The sequence below is a fragment of the Protopterus annectens genome, chromosome 3.part1 (genome assembly GCF_019279795.1).
Source record: "Protopterus annectens isolate FY-2018-M chromosome 3.part1, PAN1.0, whole genome shotgun sequence".
Lineage (NCBI taxonomy): Eukaryota > Metazoa > Chordata > Ceratodontiformes > Protopteridae > Protopterus > Protopterus annectens.
Genome location: NC_056732.1, coordinates 1,511,494,017 through 1,511,520,778, shown reverse-complemented (window position 1 = coordinate 1,511,520,778; position 26,762 = coordinate 1,511,494,017). Strand labels below are relative to the sequence as shown.

Sequence of the window (26,762 nt, the reverse complement as noted above, 5' to 3'; positions counted from 1 at the left end):
ATAATGTTGTGTTCGGATGTAACACCATTACACAATGTAAGGTCCTCAATAATAGGTTGAAGGTCGCTGACCACCTTACAATTGGGATCTATCAACGGGGTAGTGTCCTGATCTAAAACCTCCTTCTGTAAGTTTTGGGTGCTGGATGGTGCCGTCCCCCTTGAAAATTTTCATCATCATCAATTAACCAAGAATCTTTCCGTCCCCTCTCAACTTTCTCATATCCCTTATTAAAACGTGTTCCATATTTTCTACTCCGAGGCCATATATAAGCTCTCTGTTGTTTATACAGCATCATATCCCTATCTATCTTGCTATTCTTTCTGTTAAAAATAATAGACGCCTTGTTTTCCACTGAACTGAATTGTTTATGGTATAAGTCATACCATTGTTCAAAGCACTTATCTTGTAATATCTCTTCATTAAGTTGATCAATTTCATTAGTTATATGCATCATTTTTTCTTCATTGCATTTAATGAGTTTTTCCATAAACATAAGACCAAATTGGTCAAACATTTTGTTAAATTCAAGCATAATATTTTCTGTGTACTCTAAACCTAAGGGTAATTTAAAAAATCTTAACCCTTTCTGTGTAATGCCCAAAGTAATACATTGTTTTAAATAAGCGTTGTCAATTTTTATGCTTTTTGCCTGTAAAAAAGCAGCGTTTTTCTTGGGTACACAGTCATCTTGTTGCCATTCTAGGTTTACTTGCTATTTTGTACGTTTCTTGGATATTTTCCTGTGATGGCTGAAGTTTCCAAGATCACGCCAGCTCAGTCCGATAGAGAGGAGCTTGTTTCTTTAAGGGTGGAGGTCACGTCTCTGCAAGCCGACGTTGGGAAGCTTTTGGATATGGTAAGCAAGCTTGCGACGCTTGCCAGCACCAGTAAAGAGCAGTTTTTAACGTGTAACAACGGACCGGATGATTTTGCAGAGGCAAACGACCATATTGCGGGTAAACAAGGAAATTCATCTAATTCTAACAGTTATTCGGACATTCCGAATGCTCAACCGCACAATTCCCATTGTATTTTATCTGATGGGGTGGTTCTAACTCAGTCTCAATGGCTAAACCTAAAGGAGGGAGCCGTTGACGAAATTTCTTTGGATGCTGACTGTACTTTTGATTTTAGCTTGTTTCAACTTGATGATGAATCGCGAAGAACGGGGACTAAACCTAAAAACAAAAAGAAAGAAGTTGTTGAAACCTATTCAATGGCTGCCGCACGCCACATGACACAGAAAGGTACTGTAAAGAATGATTACAACAAAAAAGTTAGATCAAGTCCTATGGACACATTAAATGCACAGAACAAAAAGAAAAACAGTTCTGTTGATGATGATAATTGTTTTAAATATTCTAATATTGGTAATTTTATTAACAGGATGTTGTTTTTAAATTCAATGAATGTGGGCATGATTCCTACAGAATTAATACTAAATATGATGAAGGTGGTGTAAAGCAGAAGATTTACACATTAGGCAAGAAGCTTTTACAGGCAAAAAGCATAAAAATTGACAACGCTTATTTAAAACAATGTATTACTTTGGGCATTACACCGAAAGGGTTAAGATTTTTTAAATTACCCTTAGGTTTAGAGTACACAGAAAATATTATGCTTGAATTTAACAAAATGTTTGACCAATTTGGTCTTATGTTTATGGAAAAACTCATTAAATGCAATGAAGAAAAAATGATGCATATAACTAATGAAATTGATCAACTTAATGAAGAGATATTACAAGATAAGTGCTTTGAACAATGGTATGACTTATACCATAAAAATTCAGTTCAGTGGAAAACAAGGCGTCTATTATTTTTAACAGAAAGAATAGCAAGATAGATAGGGATATGATGCTGTATAAACAACAGAGAGCTTATATATGGCCTCAGAGTAGAAAATATGGAACACGTTTTAATAAGGGATATGAGAAAGTTGAGAGGGGACGGAAAGATTCTTGGTTAATTGATGATGATGAAAATTTTCAAGGGGGACGGTACCATCCAGCACCCAAAACTTACAGAAGGAGGTTTTAGATCAGGACAATACCCCGTTGGTAGATCCCAATTGTAAGGTGGTCAGCGACCTTCAACCTATTATTGAGGACCTTACATTGTGTAATGGTGTTACATCCGAACACAACATTATAGGTGCATATTCTTATAAAGGTCTGAAGGTATATAATTATACCGACACACTTGTATCAGATGAATTTTGTACTTTATTTTGTAAGGGTATGAAGTTTATACCTACATCGAAGTTCAATATATTTGATACTCTTAAGGAGACCAAACTTTTTTGTAGGAGAATGAACATGGCCATACAATATAAGGATACAGATAAACATGCCACAAGTGTACAACATGAGTGTAATCTGGTTGAACAATTGAGGAAGAAAAGTGCTTATGTTCCAGGATATCATCCTATAGTAGCTCAATATGAAAAACTTGTTGCACATGACATGTATTAGTTTAAAAACGAATTAAAAGGAATATACAACAATCCCCTTCAGGCTATCAGGACAATTTAACTAAGTTAGAAAGGGAATGTCTGAACAAAGTTATTGACAATAAAGACCTTAGGGTCATGAAGCCGGATAAAGGGGGTGGGATTGTGTTGTACAACACTGCTAATTATAATCTAGAAATCATGAATATTTTACATCAATCTGGCAATTATGAAGAGGTATCCCTTAATCAGGTGAATATTGGTTACAAACGTATAGATCTTGCCATCGAGGAATTCCTGCTTGACAATAGGATTACTAACGAAACCTATGAATTTATCAGAGTGGAATTTCCTAAGATGGCTTCAATTATAGGGATACCTAAAATTCACAAAAATATCAATAAACCCCCTTTTAGACCAAAAATTTCAGGTTCTAAGTCAAAAACTTATAATTTAGGGGTTACTATAGATAGATGGACCAAACATGTGTACAACAATGTTGAACATCTCACCAAAGACTCCTGGAATTTTTTGAGTAAACTGACCCCCATGATTTGGCACAAAGAGTTGACCTTCATAACTATTGATGTTGTCGACCTTTTCTCCAGCATTCCTAGGGAGAAAGGATTAGATTATTTTTTCAATAGTTTAAAGAGATTTTCAGGTTTGAGTTTTGAGAGAATAAATTTGATAGTAGACATGATGGGCTTGGTCCTCGACCATAACTACCTTCAATTTCAGGGGGAACTGTTCAGGCAAAGCAGTGGGGTAGCTATGGGGGCGTCATGTGCCCCAGTTTTTGCAAACTTGGTGATGCTTGAATGGGAATCGTTATTTATTTTTCCCAGTGAATATTACAAGTATATAGCACACTACACTAGGTACTTGGACGATTTATTTGTCCTTTGGAACGGACCGGTTCATTTGATACATGAATTTATGGAATACTTAAGTAGTACAACTGACTTCTTAAAATTTACATATAATGTGGAGTCTGAAGGTATTCCATACTTAGACACATATGTTTATTCTACTGAAACCGAATTTCAGTCCAAGATTTTTAGGAAAAAAACATTTTCGAATGACTATTTATTTTACGATAGTTGTCACCCTCCACATATTTTTAAAAATGTTTTTAAGGGTCAATGTATACGTGCTGCCCGAATGTCATCCAATGGGGAGAATATGGAAAGTGAGTTAAACACTATACACAAAATGTTTTCCAACAGAGGGTACCCTGATGATTTGATTAAACCCATTAAGGGTTATGTTATGAAAGAATGGGGTAATAAATACCCCCCTTTATTGGGAAGACCCTTTATTACAAAGGAGAAGAATAAAATACAAGGAGGTTGTATTTGTGTACTCACGTATAGTCCATATATAGATGTTTTGAAAGAGATTTTGTTGAAACATTGGAATCTTTTCAAAACTTCTGATGAAATTTGTAATATTGTCGGACATAAACCCAAATTTGTATATAAAACCTCACAAAATATTAAAAGGATGTTAGAAATGAGAAAGGATTATCATAGAGAGGTTGCAAGAACTAAATACACTAGGAAATGTGGCACATGTAAGCAATGTAAGTTCATCAATGAAACTAAGGTTGTAAAGTTGAAAAATATTACAGCCAATAATTTATATAGTCAGGGGGGGAATTGCAATACATCTAGAATAGTTTATATTGCCACTTGTGTAGTGTGTGACGCCTATTATATAAGAAAAACGGAAAGGAAAATCAAGACTAGAATATATGAACATACATATAGAATAAGGAAGCAGGACCCTAATAATGCTTTAAGTAGACATATTCTAGATAAGGGTATTGAACATTCTTTTCTTTTCAGTATTATAGACCTTATTGACCACTTTTCTATAGTAGGCAATTGGAAATGTCATTTAGCACTTTTAGAAAGCAAATGGCAAATATTATGTGATGCCACGACCAAACCCGGTCTAAATGATCATATCAGCATTAAACCCTTCCTGATTTTGGACAGTTGAATTTCTGTCCCAACTTTTCACATCTAACATCCAACTTTATATACATATACATATACATTTTCACATTTTTATACTTTCTTCATATATTCTTATTTTTATATTTATTCATTTATATATACATGTATACAGATAACACTATACGTAAATTCTATACAATTTCTATCAATTATATACAATTATACACTTTTTATTAACTATACGCTATATATATATATATATTTATATATTTATACATTACGTATTTATTTATTTATTACACTGTTTACATTATATATTATACATCATTATATATTATACATTACTCACATATATGATATACCTTATATTTTTAACATTTTTATAGTATATTTATAGTATATTCACTATATTTATATGTTTAGTGTATCCTGTCTAGTATTTCATTTCATTTTTATAATATATATTTAATTAATACTTGTATCCGCTGCTGTTATTCTTAGTATTTCTGTTTAAATACTCAAGGTTCATTGATTAGGTTATTAGAGAGTAATTGCTCAGTCATACACTGTTATTACAGCCTATATGTATTTTCATTTTCATCATTTTTATGATTGTAGTTTGCACTATGTAGTTGCTTTTTAGCAAAACTTTACAGCATGTATATCTTATTAACAAAATTTTAGTAACTAATGTTTTATTCTGTGTGTAGTTAAGCTGTGTATTATGGTTAATCAATTACTTATTAACTCATTAATTTTGGCGCCTAAGACACTTTATAAAGATTTACTTAGAGGTATTCATGGTTCTGATGAAATCTGTCGTAAGCAGATGAAAGCGCTTAACCATCACTGTTTGTGGAAACCATAACTGTTTGTGGATTTATGTGGAGACTCTGTGCTTCGTGTGTATTTGGAGTTATTAAACTGTTGGATCATCAACTTTTGAGCAGCGTTCTTCTTGGGTACACAGTCATCTTGTTGCCATTCTAGGTTTACTTGCTATTTTGTATGTTTCTTGGTTAATTTCATATGATACAGTATCAAGAGTATTTGTTAGAAGAAATGCATAAGAAATTGTCTTCTACTGAACCCCTTGACCGTAAATCCCTTCAGGATCTGGTACATAACTCCCAGCAAGTTAACAACCATTTCTTACAGTGTGGCTATGATGCATTGGAAGCTTCATGTAGGTCAGCAATGACAGGTGTGGTCATACGTAGGCATGCTTGGCTGAAGGAACAATCTCTGCCAGACCATGTTAAAGCTAAGCTTTTGGATGCTCCACTGGAAAAGCAGAAGTTATTTGGTTCCACTGCTCAAGAAGTCCTAAAGAAATTTGAGGAAAAGGCAAAATCTGTACAAACAGTTAAGGATTTTCTTCAAGTCCAACCGCCTAGATTCAGCAGAAATTGGCCTTCCAAGAATTGGTCCTTTCCGGACACAGAAAGATTTCAAAGGAGCAGGAACAGGCGTGCCAGAGGTAGAGGGCAAGCTAGGGGCTCCTACAGAGGCCGTCAATGGCAACCTCCAATCCAGACAGGCAGTTCAGGACCTGCAACTGCTGCACAAGGACAATCTCAATGACTTTGCTTTGACTCCGCCAACCAGGGCTCAATTAGAAGCACCTTTGGGCAGAAAGCTTTCTTTATTCTCAAAAAATTGGCACAGCATTACAAGAGACAAATGGACACTCCAAATAATAGACAATGGATACAGGTTCCATTTCCACACATTGCCAAAAAGAAAAGGCATGCCAGGTCTGCCACCAAATCAAAGGGCAGAGGCTTTGAAGCAAATCTCGAACTTACTAAAAATGAAAGCCATAGAAAAAGTTCCTATTTCAGAACAAGGCCAAGGATTTTACTCCAGGCTATTCCTTGTTCCAAGAAAAGAGCATCAATGGAGACCAATTCTCGACTTGTCTGCACTGAATACTTATCTCATTGTGCCAAAATTCAAAATGCTGGCTCTACAGCAACTCCTTCCCATGCTGGGCAAGGGGTCTTGGCTGGTGACTCTAGACCTCAAGGAGGCATACCTGCATGTCCCTATCGGACAAAGTTGCAGAAGACACCTCAGATTTCTTGCAGAGTCAGAGCATTATCAATTCTCAGCATTGCCCTTTGACTTATCTACTGTGCCCAGAGTGTTCACGAAATGCCTGGCATCAGTAATAGCACACTGCAGACTTCAGGGGATTCAAATTTACCCATATCTGGACGACTGCCTTATACAAGCGGACAACCAACAAACTTTGATAAAGGATTTAAATTATGCCATCAATCTTCTACAGGCCTTGGGATATACAATCAACATGCACAAATCAAGACTTGTTCCATCCCAAAGAATAACCTTTCTGGGTGCGGATCTAGATACAACCACCCAAATGGCTTATCTCACAGAAGAAAAACAGTCAGCTACCGGATTACTTCAAGAATCTGACAAGACAAACTCAGATGACTGCAAGGAAAATCCTGCAGGCCCTGGGTTACATGGCATCCTGTATTCTTTTGGTTCCACAAGCAAGGCTACATATGAGAAAACTACAGTGGTACCTAAGGAGTTTATGGACTCAGCACAGTCACAGTTTGGAAACTTTAATCCCACTCATTCCATGCCTTCACAAGGAATTTCTGTGGTGGGCTCAGGCCAGCCAGTCCAACAGAGGGTTGCCCTTCACAAAGCCAAAAACCTCCCAAACTATTACAACGGACGCCTCAGACCTAGGTTGGGGAGCACACATGGAGGGCAGAGGTATCCAAGGACAATGGTCACGAAAGGAGCTACGCATGCACATAAATCAAAAAGAAATGCTAGCAGTGATACATGCAATCGAGGCCTTCAAACTCTTTCTCCATCAAGGCCACCTACTAATAAGGACAGACAATACCACAGTTATGTGGTACATAAACAAGCAAGGAGGTACCCATTCCTACCCTCTTTGCAGACTGGCAATGAATCTATGGGATCTTTCCTTGAAACTCAATATACAGCTACAAGCTCAGTTTGTGCCAGGGAAAGACAATACACTGGCGGACAGCTTAAGCAGAAATATCATGGATGCGCACAAATGGATGCTGCACCCAGGCATCTTCCAACAGATAACACAATCTTGGGGGAGCCCGGACATAGATCTATTTGCTTCCCCCCACAATCATCAACTGAAGAAATTCTGCTCAAGGACATACCACCCACAAGCATGGAAAGTGGACGCCCTCTCTTTCAGCTGGAGAAATCTGACAGTGTATGCATTTCCGCCTATCCCATTAATGACCAAGGTGTTACTGAAGATCAGGGCAGAGCAGCCAAAAGTGATTCTGATAGCTCCAGACTGGCCAAGACAGCACTGGTACCCACTGCTAAGGAGCATGTCACGTACGAAACCATGGCCTCTACCTCTATGGCCACTCCTTCTGACACAGCACAGATACAAAACTCTACATTCCAACCTGAAAACATTGCAACTAACAGCGTGGAGAATACCTTGACTCCTCCTCAGGATAAACTATCCCAGAGAGTGAAGGATATTATTATGGAAGCTCACCGCCCTTCCACAAGAAAGGCATATTCAGCAAAATGGAAAAGATTTCTCATCTGGAACACCACAAAGGGCCTAGATGCGAAAGTGATGAACATGGCACATATCCTGGAATATTTGACAGAAATGTTTCACAATGGTCTGTCTTACTCTTCTATTAAGATTCATGCTTCAGCAATTTCAGCAGAGTACAATACTGACCCACCTGTCTTTTCTCATCCTCTCCTAAGACAGTTTCTAAGAGGAATCAAAAACATCAAACCTCCTCGAAAACCACCTCTACCTGCTTGGGACCTTAACTACGTGTTGGAAAAACTAACACTGCCTCCATTTGAACCAGCAGCAAATGCAGATCTACAGTACCTTTTATGGGAGACTGCCTTCCTTCTGGCAATAACCTCAGCAAGAAGGGTTTCGGAATTGCAGGCCCTGATGGCAGTTCAGCCATTTATTATTTTTCACCAGGACAGAGTTTCATTAAGAACTAATCCTACTTTTATGCCAAAGGTGGTATCCAGGGTTTCATTGAATCAAGCCATTCACTTGCCTACCTTCTTCCCAAATCCACAAAACAAAGGAGAGAAACTTCTGCACACCCTGGACATTCACAGACAGTTGCGCTACTACTTGGACAGAACTAAAGGTTTCAGAAAAACTGACCAGCTGCTGGTAGCATATGCTGCTGGTACTCAAGGAAAGGCAATTTCCAAACAGACTATTTCAAAATGGATAGGAAATTGCATTCGCTTTTGTTACTCATGTCATGGAAAGTCTGTACCAGCTAACATTAGACCTCATTCTACGAGAGCCACAGCCACCTCCACAGACTTCTTAAGAGGGGTGGCTACAAAGGACATTTTAGAAGCTGCCATATGGAGCTCCGTGCATACATTTGCCAAGCATTACAATTTACCTTTATATTCCAGGTCCAGAGCAGGCTTTGCTACGGCTGTCCTGCAGGGTATCTTAGCTACACCATCCTTTTCCTAGTTCCTCCACCCCCAGATTGGCTATGGTATTTTACCCATATGTGATGACTGCAGATGCATCCTTGAAGGACATAGTACAGTTTTGTACCTACCATAAATGTAGATGTCCGATAGGTATGCATCTGCAGTCAGGTTTACCCTCCCTCCTTCCCCTCTGTGGTATTCCTAGGGTGCTTACCCCTCTATTAGCTAGCTGGGGGGATCTATTATGGTGTATTTGTTTTTACATATTTATATATATATATATATATATATATATTTTTGCAAATGTTTGGATTTTTATTGCATTTCTCCAAATTTAGCCTTCCTAGAGGGCACCTGGCATCTGGGGCAAGAAAAACTGAGGAAGATGGCGTCGGCTGACGCTTTTATACCCCAGGCGCTGTGACGTCGGGGAAGGGGCGACGCCGGACCCAGACTTTGGAATCCGGCCGACCGAAGGGCTGCCTGAGGCAGGACAACCCATATGTGATGACTGCAGATGCATACCTATCAGACATCTACATTTATGGTAGGTACAAAACTGTACTTTCTAGTTTAGACAGAAGATTGGATTGGACATTTGTGAATATAGGGGCTACATACAGTAGTGAGGAAAGTAGAAAAGCTTGTGCCAGAGAGAGTCTTGAAGCATTTGAGAGGAATTTTTTATGTCTGTATAACACATCTAGCTTTTGATGTGTCTTTTTAATGCAGTGTTGAGTATGGAAATCGGGCTTAAGTTGGTCGTTGATGATAACTCCTAGAAGTTTAGTGTGAGGTTTAGTAGAGATGAGTGTGTTGTTCAAGGAGAAGACAGTAAAGGTGGCTTTGTGATGCCGGAGAGTTGTAGGTAGGAATAAAAAGTTTGTTTTTCTTTGAGTTAATTATAGGTTGGAGGTGAGCCATGTTTCTACTGCGTGAAGGGACTGTTGGATGAGTGTGTGAAGATGATGTTTTCTGAATGGGAGATAATAGTTGAGTCATTGGCATACTGAATGGTGATAGAGTGGGCAAGAAGAGTGGAGGTCGTTGATAGACAAACAGTAGGGGTCCCAGGATGGAACCTTGGGGTACTCCTGTTTGAACAGGTAGGGAGGGAGAGATACATGATTGCCATTTCACTGCTTGGTATCTGTTGGAGAGGTAGCTGGAAAACCAGGATAGTGTAGAGTTAGGGAGGTTAAGGGAAGCTAGTTTGGATAGAAGTAGTCTGTAGGAAACAGCATCAAAGGCTTTAGAGAGATGAAGAAATGAGCAGGAGACTAGCTTATTGTTGTCACGTGAATTTGCAGTGGTATTTATGAAGGCTGTCAGAGCAGTAGCAGCACTGTGTTTAGGGTGAAAACCATGCTGTGTGGATGTGAGAAGATTTTCTTGCAGTAGGTGTTCAAGAAGCTGCTTGTGAGTGCATTTTTCTAAAATTTTTGATAGGGGAGATAAGATGGCAATTGGCCTGAAATTAGAGGGGTCGGTAGAGTTACCTCCTTTATGTAGAGGAATGACGTAGAATTTTTTTCCAAATGTTAGGCATGGCGTTTTCTTTAATGAATCTGTTTACTAAGATGGAGATTGGAAAAGCAGCAGAATTGGCAAGAATTGTGTGGATAGATTCTTGAATGATGTAGAGCATGGTTCAAGTTTACTAAGAAGTGATTTAGTACAGGCTGTGGGGATGGGTTTAAGAGAAAAGTTGGAAGATGGAGAAGGAGAGGAGGATGTGTAATGGGTGATAGTGTCATTTTTGGTAAGGTTGCGGGTAGTATCGATAAAAAAGGTATTATGGAAGGAAGGAGTATCAGACGCAGAGCTATTTAGGGCATGGGTTGGTTGGGGATGGGCTACCGGGATGTAGCAGCTCGTTGACTGAGTGCCAGAATTTCTGAGTGTCGGTGTGCAGGTTGTTGAGTGGTTTATGAAAGAAGTTTTGTTCATCAAGGGTCACTTTTTTTTTTTTTTTTTTTTATAGTTATGTTGCGGAGCTCTCTCTAGGTTTGGAGATAAGTAAGGGATTTAGATCTCATCCATCTTTCCCACAAATTCTCTCACTTATTCATGAGAGCTCGAGTGGCTTGGGTCAGCCAGGGGGCATAAATGGTTTTGATTCTAAGTTTCCTTATGGGAGCCTGGGAGTTTAGTGTGTCTAGGAAGATTTTATTGAAAGACAGGACAGCTTCCACAAGGGGGAGATTGTGGAGGAAGGACCAGTTGAGTGAAGAGAGCTGGTGATTGAAAGTTTCTAGATTAAAGTTAGAGAGATTATGACAGTCTTTATATTCCTGGGGTTTGTATAGTTGAAGATCGAGTGTCAAAGTATATAGGTTGGATGATTGCTTCGGATATCGCGGAGTTTGGAGGGGTTGTGATATAGATTCGGATCAGAGGTGAGTAATAAGTCTAGAGTGGAGCCCTAGTTGGCGCTTTATTTAGGCAGGTAGGGGTAGAGATTAGTTGGGAGAAGTCAGAGGTTGATGGAGGTGACTGGGGAATCAGTGTCAAGGGACTTCCAGTCGATGTTGACATAACTTATGATAGTTTCATAGGGAATAGTCTGTGAGAGCCAAGAGAGAAAGAGTTCTAGGGTGTGGATTTTGTCACCAGGGGGGAATATAGATGGAGGCAATAGCTAATTTTTTGTATTTATTTAACTATCAAGTAGCAATGAGGATTTCGCCTTGATGAAAGTCAGAGGAAGAGATGTCAAGAGGTTGAAGAGCGAGCCGATTAGAGTAGAGAATTGCAACACCACCTCCTTTCTTCTTGAGCCAATTTTGGCGGAGGATGTTGTAACCTGGTGAAAGAATTTGAGTCAGATACATGAGGTTTAAGCTAAGTTTCAGAGAGACAGAGGATCTCAGGGGTGTTTAAAAAGATCCAGTCATAGAAGGGAGAGGTTTTATTCATGATGTTGTAAATGTTCTAGGAAAAGATGGATAGGTTCATAGTGTATGTAGGTGTTATAGTCTGAGAAGGTGAGAAGGATAGTGAAGGGGTAAAGGATTGGGGATGTGAGGTGAGAGAGGAGCTAGGATCAGGCCCAGGGTTGGGGTGTATATCACCTGACAGTAAGAAAGTGGAAATGAGTAGACTGAGGTAAGTAGGTAAATTATGTTGGTGGAAATGTTTTGTTCACATTTTGAGGGGGAATGTAGGTAGGGAGAATATGTTAAGTTTGTGTGTAATAGTGTTAGAATGAGGAAAAAGGAATGGGGGATATAGGCAAGGTGTGTGAGGCAGGGGGGGTAAAATAGAGGTAGGTAGAAGTAGGTGTATGAATTCCTGGTGGGAGGGTATACCGATAGGAGGTAGCAGTGTAGGTAAGGCAAAGGATGGAGGTGGTGAGGATAATAAGAATTAAACTGTTAGAAATGCATAGCTTTGGAAGAAATGTAGTGTGGCAAGGCTGTGGGTTTAGAGTAAAGGTGGGAGAATATGAATGGTTGTTTGGGTTTAAGAGGTAGTGTTAGTTGATTGGAGGTTGTTGGGGGGGGAATGGGAGGTGAAGGGGTGTGGTCAGTGTGTAAAGAGCCCAAACGGAGTGGGTTGAACCAGGTCTCAGAGCACTGGAAGTAAGCAACATACAATCGGAGAAACAGTGAGTGATTTTTAACTGCTTGCAAGAAAAGATAATAGCATAGGGAATCAGGAATAGTAGGAGTCGAGGGGGGGGGTCTAGTGCGCAGAACAAAGGATACTTGAAAACAATAAGAAATTTAGTTTGGAGCAGGGAAATAAATTAAAAAGTATGTAAAGCACTAGAGTTGGATTAGAGGGGGGGGAGTACAGAGTTACAGAAGGTGCGGGTATAGTATAAGAGGGGGGGGTGAGTTTATGAAGAGCAGACAGAGAATTTAAAAGTAGAGGTAGGTAGAACTAGAATAAAGCATGTCACTGGAGCAAAAACAAAAATTGTGAGGGGTGGGAGACAGATATATGGCAAGTGGAGAGAAGAAGTTGGGTGAGCAAACAGAAGAGTATAATGAGTGTGATGGAGGAGAGCAGGCTTAAAACTATGTGAATAAATAGCAGTGAAACATAGGGGAGGAAAGAAGACAGAGAATGCAAGAGGAGAGGAAAAGCTGAGTATATAAGTAGGGGGAACAAAAGAGAAAAAGAAAAAAGTAAGGAGAGCAGACTCAGACACTACATTGATATATAGTGATAAAGCACGAGGAGGTACAGGTTTTTGGTGATGTGCAATGGAAACCACTATTACATTACACAAACAGGATTAAGGAAAATATCTTAGTAGTGTGACATACATAGAGCTGAGGAGGTAGATACTTGAGGCAATGTTTGGCTGGAAAAGGAGGTGGTTCTTGGGTTCAGTCAGGGCTATGGGATATTCCACACAGATGGTACAAATAGCAGTTACATCCTGGAAAGGGAATACAGCATAGATTAAACTAAGGTAGCATTATAACAATCAAAGGTAGAAAGGAAATTAGGAAAACTATTGAGGCTGAAGACAGAGGTTAGTGAGCAAGTTATCTGTAAAGAGTAAAGCACAAAGCAATAGAGAAAAAAATCACAAACAAATTAGGGATATACTCAGCAGTATAATAAGTGAGACCTATCAGTGGAAGGAAACAAAGGAGACACAAGAAAAAACACAAATGCAACTTAAAGTATCGTTTGTATCATGTAACAATACATAACTTTTTCCCCCATATATGCAGGTACACATGTAGTAATACATTAACCCTTAAGTACGAGAAGTTGTAGCAGTCGTGGTTAACGGCATTCAGCAACCATTATTCAATTCAAATTGGGTACCAACAGGAAAACAAGCATGCTGCAGTCCAAAACGTAGGATATGTAATAAAAACAGTGTAACAAGACGACCAAGGATATATAGGAGTGCAAAAAATACAAAGGTGCAAACAATGAACTGGTCACTGTGCATTTAGGAGCAGTATTACCGCTTGCATTGTAACTTATGGTCAGTTTATTTATTTATTTATGTATTTAATATTTGTGTACTGGGAAAGTCCTACTTGGAACGAAGACAAATTTCAGTGGAGGCCCGGGGAGGTATGCTCCAGACGCATGTCTTTGTAATGTGGGAGGAAACCAGAGGAAACCCACACGAATGCAGGGAGGACATGCAGACTCTGCACAGAAGTCACCCCAGCTGAGAATCGAGCTGGAGAACCTCTTACTGTGAGGCGACAAAGCTATTGCTGCACCACTGCGCCATCAGTAAAACTTTGATATGGCTTTTTGGCATCAGGGTTGTACATTAATAATGAACTGCAGAGTATTACAACTATTGAACTAAGTTACAGCTCTTTAGTCAGCAGAGAAACATTAAACATTTACCTTCCAAAGCTGTAGTCGACAAGGCTTGAGACACTTTTGGGAGTAGCAATAATACATAAAAGTAAAAAAAAGATATCCACACCACCATAAAGAATGGACCTGAATGCTGTTGGGGCAGCAAGGATGCAGGGGAAAGAGAAGGATCGAAAAGCCAGTGAAAAGATTTAAGCAGCACAGTACATGCTGGGAGAAGAGAGGAAGTAGAAAAATTATCTGTGGTCGCAGGAAGATCCTGCAAGAAAAAGTGTAATGATACACGGACAGCTGTTGGACCAGGTCTCAGAGCACCGGAAAGTCAGCAAAAAACAATCGGAGAAACAGTGAGTGATTTTAACTGCTTGCAAGAAAAGATAATGGCATAGGGAGTCAGGAATAGTAGGAGTCGATGGGGGAGATCTAGTGCACAGAGCAAAGGATACTTAAAAGCAATAAGAAGTTAGTTTGGAACAGGGAAATAAAAATTACATAAAGCACTAGAGTTGGATTGGAGGGGGTACAGAGTTACAGAAGGTGAGGGTATAGTATAAGAGGGGGGATGAGTTCAGAAAGAGCGAACAGAGAATTTAAAAGTAGAGCTAGGTAGAAATAGGATAAAGCATATCACCGGAGCAAAAACAAAAATTGGGAGGGGGGGGGGGGACAGATATACGGCAAGTGGAGAGGAAACGTTGGGTGAACAAGCAGAAGATCATAATGAACATAGTGGAGGAGAGCAGGTTAAAAACTATGTGAATAAATATCAGTAAAACATGAGGGAGGACAGATGACAGAGAGAGACTGCAAGAGGAGAGGGAAAAGTTGGGTGTATAAGTAGGGGAACAAAAGAGAAAAAGAAAAAAAAGTAAGGAGAGCAGACTCGGACACTGTGGATATATACCGATAAAACTTGGGGGAGGGGTGGTACAGGTCTTTGGTGATGTGCAGTGGAAACCATTATTACATTACACAATCAAGATTAAGCAAAAATCTTACTAGTGTGATATGCATAGAGCTTAGAAGGTAGATACTTGAGGCAGTGTTTGGCTGGAAAGGAGATGGTTCTCATGTTCGGTCAGGGCTGTCGGATGTTCCATACAGATGGTACAAACTATAGTTACCTCATATAGCTGAAGAGGTAGATTCTTAAGGCAGTATTTGGCTGGAAAGGAGGTGGTTCTCAGGTTCGGTCAGGGCTGTGGGTTTTTCCATACAGATAGTACAAACAGTGATTACCTCCTTCCAAAGCTGTAGTCGACAAGGCTTGAGACACTTTTGGGAATGACAATAATAGATAAAAATAAAAACATATGCACACTACCACAAAGGATGGACCCAAATGCTGTTGGGGCAGAAAGGAAGCAGGGGAATGAGTAGCCCCAAAGATGGGTTTCAGGCTGGTTTGCACAGTAGCTCAAAAAGATGACAATTTGGAAAAGGGGACTGGCAGGAGAGATGGTTGATAGAAGCGAAAGAAGACAACACATATCTAGTATTATAGTAGTATTATGGTAAGTACATAAATTTATCTGATAATCTTTTCCATCATCCTTAACCTGTGGGACAAAGTTCCCAGTCAGTTAAACAAGGGTGGCATCAAGAAAGAACATTCCACAGAATGGTGGAGGTTAATGTACATATGTATCTGAACTGTATATCTAATTTGTAATGACTTACAAAGGTATGAGTGCTAGACCTAGTTGCTGCTGCGCAAACATTTTCTAAAGAGGCCTGAGCAAAAAGGCTGTTAGAGTAGCAACTGTTCTTGTGGAATGAACTGTAGGCCTACTAGGTAAAGGGATTTCTTTCAATGAGTAATCAAAGGAAATACAATCAGAAAACCATCTGGAGAAGGTCACCTTCAAAACAGGTTTGCCTAGTGATGTATTGGAGGAGTCACAAAGCTGTATTGACCTTCTGAATGCTTTACTTCAGTCAAAATAAAATCTCAGCTGACAGTGAACATACAAACAATGGAGTAAGAGTTCCCTTTGTTATTGAAGATGGGAAAGAAAATGGGTAAATAGCCTGGCTGATTCACGTTCAACTCAAAGGCCACTTTAGGTAGGAAAGAAGGATTGTTACTGTGAGACGACACCCTGTCCTTTTGAAAAATAAGATAAGGAAGTATACAAGACAAAACTTGGAGTTCTGAAACATGCCTTGCAGAAGTAATGGCCACCAAAAACTGTCTTCCAAGATAACAGTTTGAAATCTGTGGCAGCAGCTGGCTTAAAGGGAGGCCCAGTCAAGGCCTGCAAGAGACTCGCCAGAAGTATATTGGAAAAACTGTTGTGATTTGAAACAAGTCTCATTTCCCCCATTCTGGTTCCTGACAAAGGTCCTTTGGGAGGTGGGAAATCAGACTCCTACTGTAGACAACGTCTTTCCTACTTGTTCACTGTATCTTTTACTTTGGAACCTAAGAAAACTGGAGCCATCAAAAGGGACATTTCTAGGTAATTATAAATCTGAAAAAAAGATCTAGAGGAGGCAATGAAAAGTTGGAGCATTATTTGAAAAGTACTTATTCAGAGATCACATCTACAGTACAATGAGAAAGTATTTGCCCCCTTCCTGATTTCTTATTTTTTTGCATGTTTGTCACACTTAAGTGTTTCAGATCATCAAACAAATTTAAATATTAGACAAAGATAACCCAAGTAAACACAAAATGCAGTTTTTAAGTGATGATTGTATTTAAGGAAAAAAATATCCAAACATATGTGGCCCTATGTGAAAAAGTAACTGCCCCCCTTGTTAAATCATGAAGTAACTGTGGTTAATCACATTTTTGGGAAAGCTGAGTTCAATTTCACTAGCCACACCTAGGCCTGATTACTCTCAGACGTTGTTGAATCAAGAGATCACTTAAGTAGAACCTGTCAGACAAAGTGAAGTAGGCCAAACGGTCCCAAAAAGGAAGACATCATGCCGCGATCTAAAGAAATTCCAGAACAGATGAGAAACAAAGTAATTGACATCTATCGGTCTGGAAAAGGTTACAAAGCCATTTCTAAAGCTTTGGGACTCCAGCAAACCATGGTGTGAGACGTTCTTCACAAATGAAGAAAACATGGAACAGTGTTGAACCTTTTAGCGAAAACCACCGCTAATTCAAAAGCCAAGAACTCGACTCAGGCCAGTCCAAAACGTAAAAAACATGAAAAACAACAAATTTTATTAAGCCACTGTAAAAGCTTTTCGTTAGTACCTTGCACTAACTTCTTCAGACAAGCAAAACATTCCCACCATTACAAGTGAGTTTAAATACCAGCATTGAAACACTTAACCACGCCCCTTGCTCTCCCTTTAGCTCCTTAAAGGTATAGATCACAGCTAACTAAGGTGCATTTGCAATTCTCTATTAACATAATAAAAAATTCATACAATGTTTGTTATTTTATGTTGTTTTATGTTATATATTTTACATATTTATCTACTTTATACAGTTTTATAATCAAAATATCGGGCTTTTTTCTTTCAGTTTCAAAGCCTGCTATTATTACAGTCTCGGTGTATGAATTTTTTATTTATTTTTTATTGTTTTGCTTGTCTGAAGAAGTTAGTGCAAGGTACTAACGAAAAGCTTTTACAGTGGCTTAATAAAATTTGTTGTTTTTCATGTTTTTTACGTTTTGGACTGGCCTGAGTCGAGTTCTTGGCTTTTGAATTAGCGGTGGTTTTCGCTAGTTTGTTTTTCCGGTCTTGAAAGTTTTACAGTGGTGAACCTTCCCAGGAGTGGCTGGCGTACAAAAATTACCCCAAAAGTGCAGCAACGACTCATCCAAGAGGTCACAAAAGAACTCGGAACATCTAAAGAACTGCAGGCCTCATTTGCCTCAGTTAAGGTCAGTGTTCATGACTCAACCATAAGAAAGAGACTGGGCAAAAATGGCATGCATGGCAGAGTTCCAAGGCGAAAAACACTGCTGACCAAAAATAACATAAAGGCTTGTTTCACTTTTGCCAAAAAAAATCTTGATGATCCCCAAACTGTGGACTGACAAAACAAAAGTTGAATTTTTTGGGAGGTGTGCATCCCGTTACATCTGGCATCAAAGTAACACAGCATTTCAGAAAAAGAACATCATGCCAACAGTCAAACATGATGGTGGTAGTTTGATGGTGTGGGGCTGCTTTGCTGCTTCTGGATCAGGACGACTTGCTGTGATTGATGGAACCATGAATTCTGCTCTCTACCAAAAAATCCCGAAGGAGAATGTCCGGCCATCAGTTTGTGACCTCAAGCTGAAGCAGACTTGGGTTCTGCAGCTGGACAATGATCCAAAACACACCAAGTCCACCTCTGAATGGCTTAAAAACAAAATGAAGGTTTTGGAGTGGCCTAGTCAATGTCTGGACTTGAATCCAATTGAGATGCTGTGGCATGACCATAAAAAGGCGATTCATGCTCGGAAACCCTCCAATATGGCTGAATTAAAACAATTCTACAAAGAGTGGGCCAAAATTCCTCAACAGCGATGTGAAAGACTCATTGCCAGTTATCGCAAACACTTGATTGCAGTAGTTGCTGTTAAGGGTGGCACAACCAGTTATTAGGTTTAGGGGGCAATTACTTTTTCACATAGGGCCATGTAGGTTTGGATAGTTTTTTTCCTTAAATAAAATCATCACTTAAAAAACTGCATTTTGTGATTATTATGATTTATGATTTGGTTATCTTTGTCTAATATTTACATTTGTTTGATCTGAAACATTTAAGTGTGACAGTCTTGCAAAAAATAAGAAATCAGGAAGGGGGCAAATACTTTTTCATTGCACTGTAAAGGCAGTAGCCTCAAGTAAGATCACAGGATAAACAACCGTTTTGTGAGAGGAGTAGGAGCTTCGTTGCTGAAGAGTCTGATGTGTCTACGTTGGAACTGATCAGATTCAGTAACATACATGTTGAGGCAAATGGAAAAGACCGCATCAAATCTTCTTTTTTCAGTCGTCTTTGAAGTTTCTGAAGGCAGTGATGAGTTACGGCAGAGTACTTTGGTGGTGACCAAGTACCTAAAGACATTTAGTCTACCTTATTGAGGAACTGTAAGTCACAGTGCTCCATAGATAGTGCTACAAAAACAAGTCAGGAAAGAAAGTCTGAGTTCTGCACTGTTAGTTTTGTTGGGATATGCAAGGTGTGGGAATCACTTAAGGGTCTTGAAACTTTGAGGAACATACCTCAGTTCACAAAAACCTGAAATATTAACTCCTTCACCCCTGTTAATTTCAAGCAAATTCAGATTTGATCTTTGAGTGTCAGTCTTTCCATCTTCCAACTTTTGTAGTGCACCTTTTAAGGTTTCTGAAGAATACCTGAACAGTGTATATAGATAATGCTAGCCAAATAGTAGTTTAGGTACTGTTGGAATGGTTTTAAGATATTGGAAGAACAGAGTACTGATTTGTTTCTGCATTTCAAGTAACGAGATGGACTGGAGATACTGATTCACATGCCTTTCAGGTCAAGTTTATTCATTTTTCTTTCTGTCCTGTCTTGTTTATGCAGGTAATCCAGAAGCTGGTATTCCCATTTAGCAGAATGAGCTACCGACCATCTAATGAGACCAGGTTCTTTGAGGTGCTGGAGTCTGTTCTGGAGCTGAAGGCTATGAACTCCCCCCTTGCTTCAGTGAACATCATCATGTCTATGTTTCAGCTGGGACATTTTCCTAGAGCTGTACTGGAGCATGTTTTCTCAACTGCTTTCATCAACAATGTGATGAGTATGTTTTTTTTTTCTGTTATTTCTGAGTGTACAATGTTGGAAGCATTTTTGAGCAGCATGAGCAGGATTTGGGGATTGGAAATGCATTCCACATTGGTGAAAATGAATGCAAAATGCGTGAGACTTGTAGAATATTGGTCAAGGTATGCTTAAACAGGGTTAGGGATAGATTCTGCTTTAGATGGATGGGTGCCTTTTCCAGAGAGTATGGATCCTCTGACACATTGTTCTCACCAACATGCTGTGTTTATGTCACAAGCAAAATTTAAATCCTTGGCTCTAGTGATTCTGATGCTGTTCATTTTGCAGATGTGCAAAAGGTCCATCTGAGCTGAATCTGAGGATGCCTTATATCCCAGGATTTGCTTGCCTTTCATTAACCTTTAGGAGACCAAGTATATTGATAGGACTTAAGACAGTCCATATAGGACAATGTGTTTATACCCTGGATCCTTCTGGTAAGGAACCTTTGTGGGTATTCCCATTGTTGTACATGTCTGCTCAGGTACATGCCGAAGGGACATTATACTTAATGTTGAGTCCAATAAGGGCCAAATCAAAGTCCAAGTACACTTTATTGTCATTTAGAACTACACACATGTAGCCTAAACAAAGTTTTGTGCATCAGCTCTATTCTTGAGATTACAAAGGAAAGTGAAAGCAACACATACAAGTAGAGGAGTAAATATAACTAATAAATACAATATTACTCCTAATACACGCAAGAAAGAGCAGAAACAATTACCAACGCCCTTATATGAAAGGCATACCCTCTCCCGAGTTAAATTAACTACCCGATTTAAAGTAATACAAAACACACTACAGATTGAAATGCTTAAGTTATTGGTCTAATATTGCACTTCAGTGAGTTAAATAATACTGACTATGGATATATAACAAGTAAATATTGCACTTGCTTGGAATACATGTAAGTATGTATTGCACAAATAAAAATTGACTTGTGTGTCCAGACCCCTGGGACAAGTGCCCAAGTCTAAAAGTCTAATCACTGTAGGGTAGAAACTGTTACTTACTCTTGTAATAACGCAACGGATGCTGCAATATCTCCTACCAGATGCTTAAACCGTCCATGCGCAGGATGTGTGTTGTCCTGTATTATTTTGGTGGCCTTTCCAATTCCTCTTGCAGAATAAAGGTAATGTATCAGTGGAAGACTGTAACCTGTTACCTTCTCTGCAACCCTCACCACTCTTTGTAGCACTTTCCTTTCTGTAACTATGCAACTTCCAAACCACACTGTGAAGTTGCAGGTGAGGGTGCTCTCTTTTGCACCTCTGTAGAAGGTAGAGATAATGTGAGGAGGAAGGTTAGCTTTTTTTCAGCTTCTTAAAAAGTGGAGTCATTGGTGCACTTGACCAGTTGACTGGTGTTTCCTTGACCACGAGAGATCCTCTGATATGTGTACACCCAGGAATTATGTACTCTTAACCCTCTCCATACTCTCACCATTGACCCTGAGCACTGGGTGATTTGTTCTCCTTTTCCTGAAGTCAATAATAATCTCTTTGGTCTTGCTTACATTCAGGTCAGGGATGTTCCCCTCGCACCAACTGATCAGAGATGCCATCTCCTGTCTTTACATCCTTTCATCATCCTTTGTGATGAGCCCCACGACTGTGGTGTCATCAGAAAACTTAATATTGTTTGATGTGTTCTTACCTGAACACACCCTCTGTGGTCTCTGAATCAGGAAGTCCAGGATCCAGTTACAGAGATGTTTACTGATTCCTAAATGTGCCAGCTGCATTGGTACCACTGTATTAAGTGCAGAGCTGAAGTCTATGAACGACATCCTCACATAGTTCTCTTTGCCCTCTAAATGCTCAAGGGGGATGTGTAGATTTACTGATATGGCATCAGCTATGGATCGGTTAGCTCTGTACGCAAACTGTGGAGGGTCAAAATCAGTTTCTCTCTAACCAGTATGTCAATAAAGTAGTCGTATGACTTTCTTGGACCTGGATGTCATGCCCTTACTTATAAGTTGGGCAACATAGAATGACTTTTTTACTGCCTTGGCTAGATGTTGGTCAAAGACCAGATTACTGCTACATATGTTTCCAGAGCTCTAACAAGCGGCTCAGCTCTTAGGGGGGGTTTAATCGATGGTGTAATTGGCTTGGATGGCAGTTTTCCCAAAAAGACACTGTAAAGCATTTCTTGGCATTGTGTTTTAGTCCAGAACTTTGGCATCAGTCTTTTTCTGTGTTAAACCCTTTTGTAACATGTTTTTTTTTTTCATGGGAGGAATCTGTGATAGCTCCCAATTTGCAGTCGTCTGCAAGCTTGGCCAGCCAAAGGCCTTTGACATTAACCATAACTTCTGAGAAGTAGATGCCAAATAGGAGTGATCAGAGCATGAGGCCCTGAGGTTACCCCACTTATACCCAGTTTGTTGAGTTTGTCAATTATACCATAGTGGAGTACTGTATTGAATGCCTTAGCCAGGTTCACGTAGGAAATATGCACTATTTTCTCCTCATCCATTGCCTTGGTGACCTTCTGAAAGAAGTCCACCTGGTTTAGTAGGCATGACCTTCCCTTGACAGTGCCAAACTGGGTTGGGTCCAGTATCTGAAGGTTGCCTATGTCTTTATTGATCGTGTGGTAGTTCATTCTGTGGTTTTGCATATTAGACTAGTGAGACTAATAGGTCTGTTGCTTTCAGGATAAGTTGATGGTCCAACCTTGTGAAGTGGTTTAACCATTGCAGTGCTGCATTCTTTTGGTACAAAGCCTGTTTTGTTATTTTTTTATGTTACATTTGCTAACCAGGTAAGTGAACTAGTCTGAATACCATTTTCAGCTATGACCCAGACCACAAAGTGTAGACATAAAAGCAAAGTGTATAGCGCGAGCAAATTTGGTGCATTTTAACAAGGATTGAGCTAGAATACTAGCCAGTAGTATAGTCAAACGTCAGGCATGCCTCTTACAGAGAAGTGCTGCGGGTATGTTATAACAATGTACATTATGAAGAATCTTTTAATCAGTAAGTCATAGCTGTTACTAACCATTGAACACAGGTGATGGATGTTCTACTGCACAAAGAAAAGCCTCAGTCAAGCAAGAAGAGGTCAACAATCCATGAAAAGTAACTAATGTAGTATAATGTCAGGGGTAGGGTATGTATAAGTACATACATACATGTTCTAGAAGCACAGTAAATAGCATCTTTTTAGCAAAGTTGTACGAGAAATAGTAAACTTGTAACTTGAAACATGAAGTAGGCAGTATCTGTAAAGCAGTTGCATGTTTTTTTGATAAGTTTTTATTTTTTTTTCCTGAAAACTGAGAAATTATAGAGTTTTTATCTCCTTAGGCAACTTGTTCCACAATTCAGGTCGAAGTTTAGAGTATGCCTTTTCTGTGGAGGCTAATGTGAAGTTTGGTTTATGTAAATGAATTGTCATGATTTCATAATTTGTATCTTGTACTTCGTTAAAAAGTAACATTTTAAGGGGGGGACGGCAGTAATTTTCATTCATTAGAGGGTATTTGACCATATTTGTTACTCTGTCAGTAACTTCATCCACTTGGCCATTTTGTTACGCAGTGGTGGACAATGTAAGATGAGAAATAAATCTGAGGATTTTGTTTTCTGTGATTTGTAGGAAGTGTGTGATATTTAGAAGATGGAGCTGTAACTTCTAGGCTATATTCTGGTCTTGGTATAAGCACATTTAAAGCAATGGCCTGTCTTGTTTCTATACTGAGAAAATGTCTAGGTTTGTAAGAGAGTTTTAATCAGTTTAGGAGTTTGTTTCAAAGACTTTCTGTACATTTCAGGTTTTGGTGAAATTCTTATCCAAGATAATTCTGTCTGGTGGCATACAGTATGTTTAAACAGCAGGCATCAGTAATTGAGACAGGAGATTTGTTGGCAGTGTTTTAGCTGTACAAAGGACCATTACTGTTGAGGTCTATTGACTGTGACCTTGTTTTTGACTAGCCAGTTCCAGACAGCAGCAAAGTAATTTTCCACTTTCTCGTTTAGAAAGAAATGAGTAGCTTTTGTGAGATGTGCTGAACACAATGTCATCTGCATATGGAGTGCAAGAAATAATATGCCATATGCTTTCTCTAAGACTGCACATGCCTAGACTTGGATAAACCATATCACAAGGTCCTAAGAAAGTTGATTTGCACAGTCCTGCAGTGGTTTAAAGTCCCAGAAACATTCATAGAATTAATGCAGGGTATGTTAAAGGAACCAACAGTGTTTTGATTCACAGATGAATTCCTACTGAGAATGGGTTTGCATCAGGGTTCATCTCTAAGACTCTTTATACTGGAGATGGTTACATCAGCAAACAGGTTGGAGGGGATTGATTGACAGCGTTGGTGTATGCAGATGATGTGGCATTTCAAGCATACTCTGAACAAGAACTTTAGCAAAGGATGCGGTATTGGAATACAGAATTAAAGGCACATGAGATGAAATTGGAGTACAGATAAGACTGTTGTAATGGCAACAAATGGGGAAATCAGAAGAAGCTGAGAACTGAGTTAAAAGGGAAAACAATGGAAATGGTCAACACCTTCAAGTATCTGGGAGGGTCTGATTGAAGAGAAGGGGAGTCTGAATGAAGATGTCAAAGCTAGAAGCAGAGGGGCTGCAGACAACTGGCACAGAATGTCAGGGGTAGTGTACGACAGAAGAATGCCAAAGAAGCTGAAAAGTAAGGTTTACAAAACAGCAGTCTGGCCAGTACTACTGTATCTTACAGAAACGTGGCTAGTAAAGGCTGAACAATTGAGGAAGCTAGAAGTGAATGAAATGAAGTGCTTGAGATGGGTGGTAGGGTGCACATTGTGAGACAGATGAAATGAGGACATTAGAACAGAAGCCAAAATAGCTCCAATTGCAGAGTAAGTCAAATAAAACAGATTACGGTGGTTTGGGTGCACGTGCAGAAAATCAGAAAACAATTTGGTGAAGAAGATTAGGGACGGACAGAAAGAAGGCAAGAACAAATGAGGACATCCAGCAAAAAGATGGATGGATTGTGTCAGAAAATTCCTGCAACAGTCAGGCACGACTATCAGAGAAAATAGGAGTGTAGCTTTGAATTAAGAGATGGCAACAGTTGACATGACATCCCAACCCCATATATAAAAAAATGGGTTGAAGGGGGGTGGTGGTGATGGAGTACAGGAATTCTGTGGTAGGTTGTAGGGGAGTTTGTCAGTGTAGAGAGGCCAAACCATAGACCCCTGGGTACCCCTCTTGTGAGATAACTGCCTCAGTGAAAGAGTTGGCATTGAGTGCAGAGAGGGTTCTGTTTTACTGGTAGTTGTGGAACCAACCAAATATGTCACCAGAAAACCACATTCTGCAAGTTTGTGGAGTAGCAATGAATGGTCAACTGTCTCAGTGTTGTGTATGAGGTCATGGAGTGTTGCTCTTGTATAAGAATGCCATCCATACTTGCAAAAATTATGCTAGTGAGATGGGAAATAGCTAAGGTGCTATATTTAGATAAAAATTGATATTGCTGGTCAGTTTGTATGTTATATTTCAGTATGCATTCCAGCGTTTGGTTATATATGACTTTTTCCCAGGAATTTTGCTAAAGGGCAGATGTTTGAGATTGGCCTGAAATATGTTATATCTGCAAGTAAGGATTTTCATCTCCTTATAAATGACTGTATTTTTAGCTTTCTTCACCCTTTGTTTAGCATTGCCCATTGTGTTATTCTGTAAGCTGTTATGTTGTATATTTAGTATTCTGTATAACGTTACTAGTTGTATCCATCAGGAAGTCTTTTAAACTGCAAATATGTTTTTTGTTAGGTGTCGGTGTTGTATTATGCTTTATACTGTTCTTACTTGTTAACTTGGAAACATTTACAATTTTCAGTATATTGTTTTGGCTCTAGTCATGAACAAAAATGGTCCTTACACCAGCTTACTTGTGTAAGTTTTAAAAAAATAAATAAGTAAACCTTACATGCACAGACACAGATTTGAGTTCTGTAAAGGTAAAAACAGAAAAATGACTCTGCAACACCAAAAAAAAAAAAAAAAAAGCTATTGTTTGGCATTGACTGATCAAAATGAAGTCCACACAGAGACTGCCATTTTAAATACAAAAGACAAACCAAAAGGAATGAGTAGGGACATGGCCAAGTTAGATAACATTCCAACTTTGAAATTGTTTTTAAAATTATTTGAAGAATTGCCTGGCTCCATGGTACAGAGGCATAGAGTATCTAACTATGACCCAGGTGACCAGTGTTTGATTAGCATCTTGAGGAGCCAGTCAGGGGAGGAATGAAGGGACATAGCCTGATCTTCTTTCTTGGTTGTGTGCACTCTAGGGCACACTAGATACGTTTTTTGCTCCAGTGGAAACCAAAAAAACAGCCAGTTATGTTTTGAGGAGAGTGGGCAGTGCAGCTTGTAGGAAATACTCCTTGCATAAGTAAGGGGACCATTGTCTGTGGTCAGTCCATTGCATGTCCCTCCCTACTGCTTTGTCAAGTGTCTGCAGATGATAGGGCTGCAGAAAACCAGCAAAAATGTTGAACCACCCCGATAGCTGACAGAGCTATCACTGCAGTGATGGTGAAACAAATGGGGTAACTGACTCTGAGGGGGTTGATGATCAGCAGACAACTGGGACAAAGAGAGCAAACAAAAAAATATTGAGGGATTCTTGCAAACCTCTGAAAAGGTGTATTTTGTATCTTGACTGTCGTTTGACTAGGAAGGTAAAACTAGGTCTCATAATCAGAAATTGTGATGATTGGAAAAATATTAAACAAAACTCTTGTAGAGT

General features: G+C 39.3%; 1 protein-coding gene across 1 annotated transcript in view; it reads left to right on the top strand.

Annotated features, from left to right (window-relative positions):
• The window catches only part of FASTK (Fas activated serine/threonine kinase), a 686,027-nt gene that overhangs the window by 386,176 nt on the left and 273,089 nt on the right, over positions 1-26,762 (top strand). The window contains exon 5 of the mRNA XM_044066318.1: positions 19,738-19,954. Within this exon, the coding sequence (XP_043922253.1) occupies positions 19,738-19,954 (217 nt within the window). The remainder of the gene's footprint in view (positions 1-19,737; positions 19,955-26,762) is intronic.